Consider the following 13,770-nt stretch of genomic DNA (forward strand, 5'->3'; position numbering starts at 1 on the left):
AGGGGGAGGGGGAGAGAGAGAAAACTGACACAGTTGTCATACATACAGTCATGTTTGAGGGGGAGGGGGAGTTAGAGAAAACCGACACAGTTATCATACATACAATCATGTTTGAGGGGGATGGGGAGTGAGAGAAAACTGACACAGTTATCATACATACAATCATGTTTGAGGGGGATGGGGAGTGAGAGAAAACCGACACAGTTATCATACATACAGTCATGTTTGAGGGGGAGGGTGGAGAGAGAGAAAACCGACACAGTTGTCATACATACAATCATGTTTGAGGGGGAGGGTGGAGAGAGAGAAAACTGACACAGTTGTCATACATACAATCATGTTTGAGGGGGAGGGTGGAGAGAGAGAAAACTGACACAGTTATCATACATACAGTCATGTTTGAGGGGGAGGGGGAGAGAGAGAGAGAGAAAACCGACACTGTTGTCATACATACAATCATGTTTGAGGGGGAGGGGGGAGGAAGAGAAAACCGACACAGTTGTCATACATACAATCATGTTTGAGGGGGAGGGGGAGTGAGAGAAAACCGACACTGTTGTCATACATACAATCATGTTTGAGGGGGAGGGTGGAGAGAGAGAAAACCGACACTGTTGTCATACATACAATCATGACACCTCTCGCCTCCAAATCCATTCCGACAAGAACACGTGACCTTTCGGAGCTGGCTGTTGAAGCTGTGACTTCGTTCCTGACAAACGCCCCCATTCTCACATGGAGCTGAGGCACAAGTCAGCACCTCTTAAACAAAAGATAATCTGTTTATATAATCATTTACGTTTTGATGTCATAATAACCTTCAACAACGATTAAAACACAATATTAACATTTTTATTATTGTGAAAGTGAATCAATCTAAAACGTACCATCATATTTCTTATTCTATCTGTATGTTCTATATTATCCAGGTTTAATTTGATTGCGTGTATTTTAGTATTTTTACATTGGAGAACGCGAGTGAAAGTATCCCCTAAATTTAAATAAGATATTCATAACACGTGCAATAGCATTACGCGGAGCTGCAGGTTGTTTTAACTGTGACGTTACAACCATAAAATCATAGTTAACATAAAGGTAAAAATCCCTATATCTACGCTACAGTGTCTTTTCATCAAAATTTACTGTAAATTAGTCCTTGTTATAACTCCGAAAAAGTCGTTCATTGGTGGAATATGGTTTAATCATTAGAACAACCACTGGTGACTCTTCACAACAAGTTAAAAAAGAATTCCTTCGCGGCGATAAAAAGATCCTTTTCTAAGTTTAATAGTTACATTAAAAGAGAAATAATTTCACGGATTATCTTGTCTAAAATTTAAAAATTAATTTTGTGTTTTATTTGATAAATGTAATAAACAAGATATAATTATGTATCAATGTATTTAGCGAAAGTCGTTCCTGTAACATTTTCATGCGCGAGTTCAAAAGTGAATTTGTCCAAGCTAATATGGTGAACATTTTGATCTGGTGATGTTGCTTACCGATAAAACTTTGCATGTGTAAGTATAGAAAAATGGCGGGAGTATATCGGCAACTTCCATGTTATTTTCATGAATATGTCCAAAAATATGATTCAGATAAAATTCATGAAAATTATATCTACCTTGTCCTAGATATAGACTCTTCGAGATAATTTCTTACCTGCTAATATGCCAGGAAAGGGAGATTGTGTCGTATGTTATATAACAGTAATAATGATACGTACCAATCCCTGTATCTGTTGTAATAACTTTACTAGGTTCAGCTTGATTACTAATACAGTGGTAATCCCCCTCGTCCGTCTTCTGGGCCCCATGTATGACCAGAGTGTCGCCAACCATGTACAATCTGAAATCAGACCATAAAGGCTGTTTTATTTGTAATAAAGCTATAGAATTCTTCCAAACGCGGGATAAACCAGAGATTTATGATGCAAATCACAACCAGCTGCTTCCAATACACACCCAGGATACGCTCATCAATGATCTCCCATTGTAATTTTCTAAAATCATTGATCGATGATACTTTTCCCATGACGAAAAGGAAGAAAGTAGTTTTGTATGAGTTCAAAATGCTGCATCGTTTGTTGCAAAAGATATAACCATTTTCACTAAACCTCAGTGCTATAACTTACACGTAATCTCAAGCCATAGTTACTGTTAGGAAAGTTATTATTTGAATTAAGATTATTCTAAGTTTCTCTCAAATCATGCTTTATTATCGAGATGTCCATTCTCGGGGTTAATTTTCCTGTTTGAAAGAACAGGAATAATAATAAGCACGATTATATATTACGGCTCCTAGCTTAAAGTTACTTTTATCATATCTCGCTGTTGTGTTACTTTTCACGAACATGACGTCAAACGAATAACGAAATCAGTCGGTAATTGCAAATTCGGATAGCTTTGACAATGGGATCTAGTCAGTTAGAACTCTTTTTCTGACTGTAGAAGTTGTTCATTTTTAAACAGAAAATCGACCAATCAGAGTCGACACTCGGAATAACCTTAATGATCTGCCACACTTGTTAAGCACGTGTCGGTGATCGGCCTATTTAACTGCAAACCTGATATTCACATAGCAAATCGATTACCGGTTTCATTCTATAGTAAAGACAATGTGAAGTTACCCAAATGAGTCATACTTTTCTAATGAACTGGTAACGTATGTGTACGTAGGGATCCAATGGTATTAATATGGACATAAAGTGTACAGTTTGCAGTAATGAATACGTGTTCTGTGAAGACCTAGTTTTGTCTTTACTATACCGTGATAATTGTGAAGTTCGCGACACCCGTGTACCCCTTGGAGTAATCCAAAATGTCTCCGTTGATGACCAGGAGCGTGGAGATTTACAACTCAATACCGTGTCGTAGCCAAGAAGCACAGTCTTCCGCCACACATTAGCATCTACAACAGAGAAAAGATTTGAAATGCTTAAATATATGGTAACAGGTCGTTTGAGATGTCTTCACAATGGTCGCCGAGCAAGCAATGACAAAAAAAACTTTGGTTATCAACCCTTGTAACCAGTCACAAAAGGAAACAATAAGTTCCTTTCTTCTCGGTTTATCGACAATACATACGAAACTACATATGATGACACAAACAGGAAGAGATATGCCATTATCCTAATGAACATTTAAACGTAAAAACGATGAAACGAAGACAAAATATTAGGAGCATAGTTCACCTGGGTATGCCATCTTCTGTGTTTAATGTGTTTTTTCGGAACTGTGTGGTTAGTCACATAGATATGAGGTCGGCGTTCGTTCATCAGATCAGAATGAACGTCTGTTAATATAGAAATACCAGACAATAGTTAACGTGAAATCTGAATGAAACCTCACTGTACCTGTATTGCATGTTGACATAATGCAGAACCTGGTCATTGCAACTGGTCCTTTACACCTGTCCCTGGAAGATGTTTTGGCGTTTTGCCCAGTATCCCCATCACATACCCTCGACCTCGTCTCATGCCCTAGACCACACGTCACGGAACACGAGGACCATTTTGACCATGGCGATAGAACCTGCGGAAGGACTGTAACTTTAGGGCAAGTGGGTTCAATACATATTCTTGTCTGGTGGCTAGGTTTATTCTGACAGTCCACTGCCGTTGTCAAACAAACACGTGATCGGATGGCGGTACCTTTTCCGCAAGATGAAGAACAGGGACTCCAGTTGCTCCATTCTCCTAATCCTGCATTGAAAACATATGGTACAGCATTATCTTTGGAGTCTGGCAAATCTACTGTAACTCAAAATTTGTATTGAAAGGTGTTATTCATTTGCGTGTTTTTATTACAACCTCCAAGACTGCAGGTGTTACTGGTAGACAATATTCGTGGGAATATTGGCACGGTACAGAATATACATACACAGGTTCTTAACGTTCTTCTTTGGCCCTATTGTACCTTACTCGAAATGTGTATTAAAAGGTGTTATTCACTTGTGTGTCTTTTATGCAGTTTTAACAGAACCTTATATAACTATATTTAGGGTACAATCTTTAAAGACGAACACATTTTGATCATAAGGTCATTTCAATGTTCCCTAACGTCGACTGTTGCACCACGGGCACAAGAAAATATTGGTGGTTACCTGTAACTTATCCCAACTTAGTTTCCTCCTCATCCCTGCCATTTTTCCTAGGCAACTGATTGACCATTACTTTAAAGTTTTGAAATAGATGTCAAATTATTATCTAAATTCCATTATCAAATTTATTGTAAATTTTATTATGAGAAAAACACACTCGATGACATGTATAACAATTTGTTAGAAGGAAGGTGGTAACAACTAATTAATACTAAAAAAAACGTATATATAATTAAGGCACAAATACCTGGCTGAATAATTTACTTTATTTCACGTCTTCTTACAACATTTACCTAGAGCAGATGCCGTTCTTGTATCTCCAGACCAACCTAATCTCTCATTCATCGCTGCTTTTGAAGCTAAATAGGATGTATTGTAGAGCTTTTGAAGAATTTCGGCAGTTGCTTTTCCAATTTTCTTAGAAATAGTATCCGCGTTTCCTCCTTGTGTTGTAAGTTGCTGAGCGAGGACTTTAGCCGACCTCTCGATCTCTTCTAGATCTGACTTAGACACGTTGAACATGTCGATCAGTTGCTGCACCTCATCTCTAAGTTCTCCGAGCACGAGTTGTCTCCTCTCCCCGGACGTCAGATGGAGACACTGTAGTACGAGAATCTCTGGACATCGCCGTCTGGGTTTGCGCTTTCCACAGAGGAACTTCACACATTTAGACATGACGGTGTTTACAATACTTTGTGTCTCAGATTTCATGTCATCTTTTCTAAAAGCTTTGTTCATACGGGTGTGATGTTCCATAACTAAATCTTGTCTTTCTTTCTGTAACGTTGCGTTTAGTATCGAATCAAGTGCTGTGTTAGCGTGTGAGATATTTTTGTTAATTCTAATTTCTATTTTTCTATTAACATTCCATTTAGGTTTTCCGCTTTTAGTCCATCTTCCATGTTTGGTCATGGCTATGTTCAGATTTAAAGGTTTGACTCTCCGGTGTACATTAATCCCATCAGTTGTAGTATTACTACGAGTATGACTTTGCCCAGTGTAAACGCTTAGCTTTGAACTATTAAGGATTTTAACTGTTTTATCAATGTATGTTACATTGCCCGTTTTTGCCTTACTCTTGGTGTCATTTAGCAATGTGAGAGTCGCTCGGGTTTTTTCATTTATTCTATCCACATCTGCATCAACAGATTTTCCGTTTTTCTTCAATTTGTTTCTCCTAGTATCCTGCCTTTGATTTCGCGTTCCTGGTTTTCTGTGAATCACATGTACAATATCCAGCCGCCCGACTGTCTGTCTGTTATAAGCAGTGGGTCTACTAGGTTTTCTACTTTTAGATGTTCTGAATCTTTTACGTTGTGTGGTTTGTTGTTCCTGTGATGACATCGCGGTGGCGGCTAAATACTCCAGTATCAAGTCATCGAATGACTTCGCGTGTGACTGACGATACTTGGTAACACTATTGACTCTTTTCGTTGTTGTCCGCTGAGAACTGGTCTTGGTGTGAGTAGGCTTGGCGGGTATATCCCGACTGCTCTCTGTTGATACCACATGTTCGACTGCAACAAAATCAAATAGTGAAAGATCCATATCATCCTAACGGTGTATAGGGTGACCTCCATGAACAACAGCAATTAGGTGGAAAACATCGAGGACAATTTTGAAAGCGGTGTGTGTTGATATACAAATGTACAATACAACAGACGCAAATCAACATGTTCATATATACAGCAAAGCGTATCGTACATGGTGATGCATGGAATCTTTTAGTGACAAAGCAGCCCCCTGTTGAATGGTTAACTCACCACTTGGTCTGACAATGATTCGGATCCCTAGTCTGACTACTTTGTTGAATGATCCTAAGTATATCCAAATGTCCAGCACAAGTGTATGTCCGATACGCCTTCGTATAATTCCATTGGGTATCAAACATCGGTACTGGTTTCTGGTGAGAAAGAAAGACCACATATAGCCAGCAGGTTAGAGTACAGGAAACTGTTAGGTAGTACACGCTGTATTGTCTCTTTTATATAGTTATATTCTAAATTGTTAAATTCACTCAATGTATTATTATCACGAGATTTATCAATGTTTACCGAAAGTGCTACCTCCTTATTTAAGTAAGCTATCAGTGACCACTTTATTTTTGACCTATTTAATTTTTACTTTCATTGAAATTGAACAGGTCTGTTAAATGTTGTATGTCCTCTGTTCTCTATAAATTGTATGTACTTGATAACCGTAGTACCTGCATGAGGATATTTCACCGTCGGTCGATGTGATGACTTCCCGCCATGACACGGGCGCGTCCTTTACCCTGCGTCCATCACATCCGATCAGTTCAAACTCGGACGTGTAATTCAAGAGTGGTGAATATGTGACGGTCCCACTGCCACACAACGGTGTAGTGACTGACACATTATAACAGCCGATCTGAAGTCCACCTACAATGTAAAACAAATCGGGTCAAACTGACAGAAACATGAAATAACGGTCCGAAAGATACAAATGATGTGAGTATACAGCCTGTTTCATTTGGTTAAATCGTTTATTTCAACAACTATTTACGTGTCTAAGCGTAATATTTAAGTAAATTCAGAAATAATTCTGCCACCGCTGGAGTTCGAACTAGCGACTGTTTGGTTTCTAGCCGGACAATCTACCGCTCGACTAAATTCCCATTAACCGAGGTTAGTAAGGCGACCTATACTCTCAACTTCTACACTACTCTCTCCTCCAAAAAGTCTGCTACCCCGAAGACAACAACAACTCAGGTTCAATATATCCAAGGACGCATCTCAATTTCCTATAGCTGGAGTGGTCACGGCACCAAATCTGTAATAGGAAGGAGTAATGAAAAACACCCTGCCTCCGCTGGGGTTCGAACTAGCGACCCTTCTGTCTCTACCGGACAATCTACCGCTCGACTAAATTCCCATTAACCGAGACCAGTGAGGCGACCTGTACTCTCAACTTCTACACCTGAATCTCCTATCGCTTGGTAGATCGGCAATGAAAAGATGGTGAATAAAAAAACTGTGTTATAGGAGTTACACACTGTGTAGAGCGTATGCTCTTTAAAGTTTATTTCCATGTTGTAAAATGACTGTCGGTTACTAAACTGACATTTCTGTTGACGTTATATAATCCGTATGTAATCTGTAGTATTGGTAATACTTTTCTAATATTAATATCAATATATCAATCAATCTCAATGACATAACCCTGACATTCACACTTAGGGATCTTAGATCATACAGACAGTATACAATTTACAGCAGTTAATTAAATGTTAAATAAACGTATTAAAAAGACGGACTTTGCTGGAATCGCACATATCATATAGTTTATCTTCAAGCACAGAAACTATCAAACATTCATGAATAAACACAATTAAATAAGGACACTTTCAACGTGCGTTCATTAGGATTCCCTATGGTGTATAAAACCACAGCAGACCGGACGGAAATACCACGGTTACATCTATATAGGCGATTAGTAAAAGGTATAAGTAGAACACTATTACCGTGAGCTTTGTTCACGTGACAATCCAGACTTGCCAGGAGAGTCACAATAGGCTTCTTTCTGAAGACGTATTTTTATCTCCCTTTTGTGTTCTATATATACAGTTGAAAAAATCTTAAACGCGGTGTTTCAAATCTATTCCTTTCAAAAAACACTAATTTACGAATAGCAACCGAAATCCGATACTGGACTAATGTCGAGTATTACATTTTGTGAATTGTGAAATAAAAATTCGGTCTTCACCTCCGTTTAACTAATTGTATCGAATTATTTTTTTCATTATATCATTGTGTATCATAGGATAGGTAACGTATACTGAACGTATGTAAATTAGATCCGCTACACACCAAAACCCAATAGCTTCAAAATCTCACCATACTTCAGTTTTTTCGTGAAAATATTGCTACGTAGTTTGTTATTTTAAACATGATTACCTCTCGATATGTTGGTTTTATTAGGTGCATTGAACTTAAAGTGAAGCAGCATTATGTATGCAAATGAGTGTATACCTGTACAGACGACTTTATGATTCAATATTAGAAATACACCAAAGGGTGTATGGTGGGCGTGTCTTTGCTTCAAAAGGAGGTCTTCAAACGTCGCTATATAGCTTGTTCACGTTATCGGTCTGACCGGTTTAAGACGCCAGGTACTATCGTGACTGACATGATAGTGTTTGACAGGAAATTCCGATATATGTGCATTGTAGGATAAATCCAGACCACCTGAATTGTTTCATCCGTATATCTCCTGAAAAACTTGGTGAGCACGGAACCAGAGACTTAGTTTTTTGTTTTTAGGAAATACATCTATAACACAGGAAACATCAGATGTGTACACAGGAATAACACTATATTCTAACGTTCTAACCTTAAACCTGATGCGGATATCGTCAGTTCATGTGGAAAGGGACGTAAAACAATTAACAACCTTATTGATATTGGCATACACCAGAACGGCATGAATCAATTGATCGGTGTACGGATTATAAAATAACTTGTCCTTTCGGTTGTATGGGAGTGAATTGTGGGCAGGACCAAGTAAACTATCGGTAACCGAGTTATTAGAGAGAACACAAAGATGCGATGCAAAGAAATGCCAGGGATTAAAAAAACCATCATCAGCAGCAATAGCATCAAGAACTCTGGAGCTAAAAAAATGTTTGGTGTGAATTTGAGATACGAAAATCATTCTTCTGGAATACGTTATGCAATGAAAGCACTAGCTTCGTATCGAAATCTTTATTTCTTATTCGAATGAGTAGCTTTGTGATCGGAAAATACAAGCTCCACGTTCTAGTTGTATTATTAATATATCTGAGACAATGTTTGGTATACATTCTTTCTTTCTGAAATTCGTTATTTCATCTTCAATATACTGTTCGAGACAATGGCATATATTTGTTAACAACGTTACTGAACAATAATAATTCGGGGAAATGTGCCACAAAACTTAACATAATATTCTCCTAAATCGTTACAAACGCAGACACCCGCACAATGGCGCACATAGGTCCAAATCCTTTGTTGGGACTGAGCTGTAAATATTAAAGATGACGAACACAATTACATAGTAAGTTAAGTTCTCCTGTCGGACAGTGACAGATTCTGTAATTTGTAAATTGTGCCGTAAAACTGTAATAGGAAAGAATAATGAAAAACACCCTGCCTCCGCTGGGGTTCGAACTAGCGACCCTTCAGTCTCTACCGGACACTCTACCTCTCGACTAAAGGGAAATTCCCACTAACCGAGGCCACACCCGTTTTCCGTCACTGCTGAATACAGCAAACATACATATGGCAGGTGTATTCCAACATTGGCTGCGGCAGTTGCAGGATAAATAGAGAACACATGATCAGTGTCTTAAGTTGTATTTTGGCATGGATGAAGAAAGACAAAAATGGCAAGCCTCTACCGAATACAGTTAAACTGAATGTGGCAGGTATATTGCGATATTGTAAGTGTCAGTTGTAAGGTTGTGACATCAAATTATTGAACTCGTTTCATAAATTCCTTATTACATCAACAATCATATAAGATCTAATAATTATATCATATTGTGTATAACGAAGGGGACAACTTGCAGTCCGTCAATAATTTGAACTTTGAAATGTTCCTCCGTTGAAGAGCACTTTCAATTTTAGGGCAATATTTCGATGTTTGCAGTATTGGACAAGAGAGCAGTAGTGTCCGGCTAGCGATCGAAGGTCACTAGTTCGAACCTCAACGGTGACAGGGTGTTTTTCCATTACTCTTTCTTACTACATAAATATGATGATTAAAATCTTAAAAAAAAACGTTGTGTCTAAAAGTAAATCCTAATCCTTTTGGAACTTATACATTAAGTTCCTGAAAAGTATTTTCATAATGTGCTAGTTTCATCTTCATGAGATACATCTCATTTGACATTTATGCCGAAAATGGCAATCTCTATTTTTGAAGGTTTAGGAGATTGTGAGGCAGACAATTGAAACCCTGTGAGAGGTCCATAAGTGTACAGCCTTCATACTTCTTCTAGTCGGGTGTCATTTTCTTATCCTCAATGACTTGCACTAATGCTGTCTGACAGCCGTATCCAGCTCTGAATGCAGATTAAATAGGGATGAAAGACACCATCAAATCAGTCACTAAGGAAAAAATGTATGGACCCATAAAAGACTGGACGGGAATCGAAGGAGTCTGACATCTTATGCGCAGTGTGTGTGTGTGTTTTTTTTTTTTTTTTTTTTTGTTTGCTGTTAATTTTTTGTTTTGTTTTGTTTGTTTGTTTGTTTTTTTTTTTCTTTTGTTTTTTTTTATCTGGAGTAATACATGCAAATTAATCAAACGACAGGTGATCATATCGACATTCACAAAAACTTAGCTTTTTGATCATCAACAAACATCGTTGATACAAGTTCTGTGGTGGTAATACTCACAAGATTGTCCATGTGGATCACTGCTATTTTCACTCTTGCTTATATTTGCCGACAGTGAAGATATTGAAAGGATAATAGTAATTAAAAAACGTAGATAACCTCTATCCATTGCCTAACGCCATACGTAACAAGCCCATGGGACGTACTTAATGTAGATAATGACGTCGTTTTGAGTTTGAATAGCCGACACATCTATAGTCTATGGAGGTCGCCATTTTCCTGAAATGTTTGAAACGTTTGTGACGTCATCATTACTTGATAAAACGTCATAGGCGCCAAATTACGCGTCATTGTTTCCCGCCGTATTACTTGTTCGGTCTTGTCTTGATTTTCTTTCGGCCTTTCCACCAACCAACATCATGCATTGAGTTAAAACATCACATCGTGCATTATATAATACAGACATCGTTTTCTCGTCAGAACCATATATATATATATATATATCATTCTCCCAGTATCTTGTCCCTCAAGTGTATACGTAGACTGTCGTGAATTCAGAGGATAAACATCGACAGCGATAGGCATTGTGACTACACTTTCTTTTTTAATCCCTCTATATCCTCGACCGAATCATAATTTTCACAGTCTCTCACAGTTCTGGGGAAACGATTAAAGATAGTTATCAATTGTCTGTGCGTGCACTGAAGTGCATTTACATAAGTGTAATTATATATTGTTTGGCGCGCGTTATTCCCCATTTTAAATTTTAAACCACAGAGCATTAAAAAAAAAAAAAACAAATAACCTTACACAGATCCTCAGAACAGCGACAAGTATACATATCCTCTGAACAGCAACGAGCCATTTTGAGGCGGAAACGGTACGTTGCGCGGCGTCTTTGGTGTCTAGGACAACGCCCTCGATATCAAAATAGTTCCTATAGTAAAAGTTAAATTGACTTTTCATTATTAGCATATTACTACATAATGTAACATTGTATTTAGATGTCTTACGCGTCTCTTTACATCTAAACTAAGTCTACGTGAAAATTCGGAATGTAAGCAAATACCCCGACTTTACAGTCAGTATAGAATAATGACAAGTGTTGTGTATTATTGCTTGGTCTTATCGCTCCATCGCTCTTGAATTAGTTACGATTCAGCATTTAGTATTCCTTATATTGGAACTCTTTTGTATGAAAAGTTGCGAAAAGGAAACAAAAGAAATAGAGAGAGGGACTCAGCGCTCTGGACAGATTTGTTTATCGCCATTTGTTACCATACTAAATTCCCGACCACACAAGACTGTATACTAACCATTATGCCAGTATGTCTGTACAAATACAGAGGGAAAGTTAAGAGTATCCGAGTCTATGGCACAACATTTTGGGTGCAGTGCTAAGACAATACGCCAGTAGTTAAGTCGTTTTAATCAAACTGAGTAAACATCCGATCGTTCGCAAAATGGTTAATCCCAATAAAGGCTTAGTATAGCCGTCGTTTTAATAATGTTACACTTGCGTTGTCCATTCGTAACCGCCGTAGCGACGACATGTATCGCGTTTCTTCTCAAACAATCTATAGCATAATGAAAGCTCTCGTCCCATTTGAAAGTACGGCATCCCTATACTGAACCCATTTGTCGTGACGTCACCGTAATTATAGGGATTAACTGCACCCGAGTTCGCCGTCGTTTGACCATATGACTGACAATTCAGCACAATGTTCTGGTTTTGAGACGAGTCCCGGTTTTGTCTGCAACACGGTGACGGAAGGCATTTGGAGGCGACAACGGAAACGTCTTCCTAACTGATACATCGCAGAATGAGACCGTTTTGTGATGGTTCGGGGTTGTATTTATGGTGTAAATTGTACCAGACTTGTTATGTTTATTAGCAATTTAACTATCATTCGATGTTGAGACGAAATGATTTGTGAAGTTCTGCCATTCTTAAGCCATGGGTTGACGCCATTTTCCAGTGAGACGACGCTGCAATGATGTTTACCCTGCAAACGGTGGCCATGCCAGTTACTAATGGTGGTACAACTGACCCCAACATCAGTAACGTCAAATAAAACAAAATGTTCACAATAAAGTATGACATAGAACCGGTCAATCACTTTTTTCACACATGATTGATAATGATTGATTAGTAAATCGCAGCAAAAAGTAGTGCAACCTTTCTCTTTTGATTGTTTTCTCTCCTATACACATGTATGTTGTATAATTATGTATTATATATTGTTTTGCTTAAATGCTGTTGACATCAAATAAACACCCATTCATTGTTACACTTTTTGTTCTGGTGTAGTTAGTATTAATAAACCTTGCTGCTATCCGTTGCACGTTTTCTAACGGCGCCGCCCTATTGCAGGACAGACATTACCATGTAGTTCTCTGGATTCTTCGAATATCAATTGAGGTTGTAGCGGAGGATTCGTAAGGTGGAATAGGGCTTGTTGGTCAGTTTGATATTCAATTTTCACTCTGTTTGTAATGTTGTAGTAGGGACAAACTATAACTTGCTTGAGGGGTGGTGTTTTGACTAGACTCACTCTCAATATTCTCACATATTTCTAGAATGCATTCAGGTCACGATGAAAAGCTATCTGAACCTTTTTGTTGCTCTCTAATAAATGTATTATGGGTTAATTGCTGAAAACATTTTACACTGTAGACGGAAGTTTGTTTATCAGCCATACAGAGAGTCCGAGGACTGTTTCCTTGGAATCTTTGGCCACGGAGGTGTAGATCCTCTCCGTCTCCTTCTTCCATTATATGCTGCTGCTTTTGTCGACTGATATCTTATGCAGCATCACATCCTTCTTCAAGCATATGCTACATGTATATTTCATACAAATTCCAGCACAACACGTCAAGTTTAATTGGGCACTTGTGAATTATGATGTCATCATGTAAGAAAGAGAATTCTCTCGCAAAAGATATAATAAACAAAATATCCGTTTTCCATTTCATAGGAGATATAATAAAGTCGTCATGTTGTTTCCTATATACCTCACTAGAGTCTTGGTTAAGTGAAAAAGAGACTCTAGAGGACTCTCTGTGCCCAATAATTTATATTTTTTCTCAATTATTTATCACTTGGGATCTTTTCTCTTCTTTCTAACTGGTTTCAAAATCAAACATTCATATCAAAGGATCAAGGAGAATGCACATATCATTGCTTTTGTTTGGTTGCTAGGTGTAGTATCCCGAAAAGCAATGTTAATGTAGAGTACCCTTGTGGTAACTGGTAACTACTTAACTGAACATAAGAGAGTCTAATTGTATCATTCAGAGTAACCGGGGTGAAGTGTCTTGACCAAGG

At 38.1% G+C, this 13,770-nt stretch overlaps 1 protein-coding gene across 1 annotated transcript in view; it reads right to left on the reverse strand.

The window, feature by feature from the left end:
• Window positions 1-10,611, reverse strand: part of LOC132557864 (uncharacterized) — a 16,584-nt gene extending 5,973 nt beyond the window's left edge. Inside the window, exons 1-8 of the mRNA XM_060222394.1 lie at window positions 10,503-10,611; window positions 6,308-6,503; window positions 5,865-6,004; window positions 4,395-5,618; window positions 3,356-3,703; window positions 2,769-2,910; window positions 1,727-1,848; window positions 628-762 (exon numbers count right to left, since the gene is read on the reverse strand). Coding sequence (XP_060078377.1) covers window positions 628-762; window positions 1,727-1,848; window positions 2,769-2,910; window positions 3,356-3,703; window positions 4,395-5,618; window positions 5,865-6,004; window positions 6,308-6,503; window positions 10,503-10,611 — 2,416 coding nt within the window. The remainder of the gene's footprint in view (window positions 1-627; window positions 763-1,726; window positions 1,849-2,768; window positions 2,911-3,355; window positions 3,704-4,394; window positions 5,619-5,864; window positions 6,005-6,307; window positions 6,504-10,502) is intronic.
• Window positions 10,612-13,770: the final 3,159 nt, after the last annotated feature.

This window comes from Ylistrum balloti, unplaced genomic scaffold, assembly GCF_031769215.1.
Source record: "Ylistrum balloti isolate Yb309-2 unplaced genomic scaffold, AGI_CSIRO_Ybal_v1 Utg369656, whole genome shotgun sequence".
NCBI classification, from domain to species: domain Eukaryota; kingdom Metazoa; phylum Mollusca; class Bivalvia; order Pectinida; family Pectinidae; genus Ylistrum; species Ylistrum balloti.